The sequence below is a fragment of the Littorina saxatilis genome, linkage group LG8 (genome assembly GCF_037325665.1).
Source record: "Littorina saxatilis isolate snail1 linkage group LG8, US_GU_Lsax_2.0, whole genome shotgun sequence".
NCBI classification, from domain to species: Eukaryota; Metazoa; Mollusca; class Gastropoda; order Littorinimorpha; family Littorinidae; genus Littorina; species Littorina saxatilis.
The window spans coordinates 39,172,924-39,175,423 of record NC_090252.1 but is presented as its reverse complement, the minus strand read 5'-3'; the positions used below and the strand labels follow the sequence as shown (position 1 = coordinate 39,175,423).

Genomic DNA, 2,500 nt, shown 5'->3' with positions numbered 1-2,500 from the left:
CATTACACTACATTCGCGAGCAATGCAGATATAATGTAGTGTTAACTACTGAAGTGTCGAAATGTGAGACTTACATGCCCAGCATTTACGATGTGTGTTTCAATTTAGTCCAGGGGAATTCAGTGGGGCATTGCTTGCCTGTTTTAAGGCCCCTGTTAGGCTGTGACAAAGTATTCCTCTGAGTCACTGATTGAACGTGACTATATAATTATGTTAAAACTTAATATCATTACACTATATTCGCGAGCAATTTCACTTCCCACTGGGAACATAATAATTATATACGATATTGTCTCTGCATCCTGCTACTTCAGTTTAGTAGGTCAAATCAACACAAGGTCATGAATCAGGATTAAAATGCTTTGCTTTTCTTGGCATAACAGGGAGTGTGCTCAAACGATGCGGCAGTAGATAAACATGTCATTCAAGTTAGTCGTTCACGCAGCCGGTGGAACGGCTTTTTGCTACTCTGATGTGATAATAACCAGATTTAGTTTAGCAAAGTCTGTATCATGTTAGGGAAGGAGCTTACAACCATGGACCTTCTCTTGATACTGTTTTTGACAACAGGTTGGGAAACTTGCTTTGGTATGTAAGAATCTAGATATCTCTTTGTTTTTCTTCCTGTCTGTCTGTCTGTCTGTCTGTCTGTCTGTCTGTCTGTCTGTCTGTCTCTCTGTCGGTCTGTCTGTCGGTCTGTCTGTCTGGCCGTCTGTCTGTATGTATGTCTGTCTGTCTGCCTGCCTGTCTGCCGGTCTGTCGGGATGTCTGTCTGTCTGTCTGTCTGTCTGTCTGTCTGTCTGTCTGTCTGTCTCTCTGTCTGTCTAGATAATAAAAGAACATACACATGATAGAAGACACCGTTTTAAAAAGTAATGTTCTTGTTAAACATGTTTGCTGGTGTTCAAAGTTGTTACTTTTAGTTATTAGATAGTTAATCCAAAAACAAAGTGACTGCCAACGTTCCAAAATTCAGAATAAAAAAACAAGAAAGGTAGGTTGTTGGAACGTTTGTTATTGACAAAACAATACATTCACAGATATTTCGACCCAACGGTCTTTTAAGTGGACAGACAAACAAATATTCACACAAAACTTATCTTGATAGTTCTATCCGTTTCACGCCCACTCGTCAGGAAGCCGAGCGAATGAATGCACACGTTAAATGCTGGAATGGGGAATCAAAAACTACATTTCAGTGGTACGTAATTATAATTATTTTCCAATTACTTTCAGTTCTTTGCAGATACAATGTAGTGTTAACTGAGATGTCCTGTGTTCTCGATATTTGTCGACAAAGGATCACTGCGTGACCTCAAGTGTGTTCAATCAGACGCTTTGAGTGTATGTCATGCGATGCTATAAAAACTATAGGAGGAACCATAATGTCATTCACATAAGTACGGGTTACATCGCACCGATTTGATTCGCTTCTACATTAATATATGAATATGTCATGCACAAAGTTAGAATCTGTCCATACGCATTATTCATTTGTTTTTGATTCTGTTATTAACACTTCTGGTTTCTAAAACGGTTTAACCATAACGTTACAGGCTTTCTTTGTAGATCTAGCCTTGTGGTGGCTAGGCCAAACATGCAACGCAGTTGCATGTAAGGAACTGGTGATCTTTCCTTTCTCAATAGCCATGCAGTGAAGTTGTCACTGAAATGCTACCAACATTGCGTCAAGAATGGACTTAACTCGTTCAGACAATACTCTGTTTACAAACCATTGTTAGTTTGTTTCCCTTGTCCTCAGGTTATCAGATCTCACAATGTGGCAGCGATGGCAAAGTTGACGTGGATGAAACTGGTTCGGCGTATCTGACATGTGCTGGCATCACGGATGACACAGTGGAATGGACATTAAGCAGTGACGATGGTCTCGCGTTTACCATTGCTACTTGTACCTGGTCCAGCTCTGTGTGCTCTACTGCCTTTGCCGTGTTTGAAGTGAACAGGACAGACTACAGCACCAGCACACTGACCGTCACAGGAAGCCATAGAAACACCATCGCTGGCACTGTGATCTGTGGGGGAAATCAAAACAGTGCCTCAGCGTGCTGTAAAGTCCGTGTTGTCTGTGAGTGACTCCCTTACTTGTTTTTGATTAATTATCTTTCATTATGATTTGGACGCCTATTAGAAACTTCACAACCCAAAACTTTTGACCTAAATACTTGTTCTTTCCCTTTACATCATCGAAGACATGTTTCCGTGATTTTCACTCACATTTAAAATCCCGCGCAATTGTCTGTATTTAGTGAGACAAAGTAAGGGTGGCAAGCCTTGTCAAAGATTAACACCATGCTTTTACTGTAATGTAACAATCAAAAGGTTAAACGTTTACGGTATATAACACATAAATGGCAGTCACAGAAGGTAGTTAATGCTAGGATTAGATATAATGTAACTAACTTTTAGTGTTTTAGTGGGTTTGAACAACATCGCCGTGTTTATTCATGTGTTATCTCTGGCCAACCATACTTCTGCCCAA

General features: G+C 40.3%; 1 protein-coding gene and 1 long non-coding RNA gene across 2 annotated transcripts in view; both read left to right on the top strand.

The window, feature by feature from the left end:
* Nucleotides 1-292: 292 nt before the first annotated feature.
* LOC138973510 (uncharacterized) overlaps nt 293-2,500 on the top strand; it is a 49,223-nt gene continuing 47,015 nt past the window's right edge. The window contains exon 1 of the mRNA XM_070346219.1: nt 293-588. Coding sequence (XP_070202320.1) covers nt 513-588 — 76 coding nt within the window. The 5' untranslated portion in view covers nt 293-512. The remainder of the gene's footprint in view (nt 589-2,500) is intronic.
* Nucleotides 1,576-2,500, top strand: part of LOC138973513 (uncharacterized) — a 1,663-nt gene continuing 738 nt past the window's right edge. The window contains exon 1 of the long non-coding RNA XR_011458049.1: nt 1,576-2,086. This is a non-coding gene — a long non-coding RNA (uncharacterized lncRNA). The remainder of the gene's footprint in view (nt 2,087-2,500) is intronic.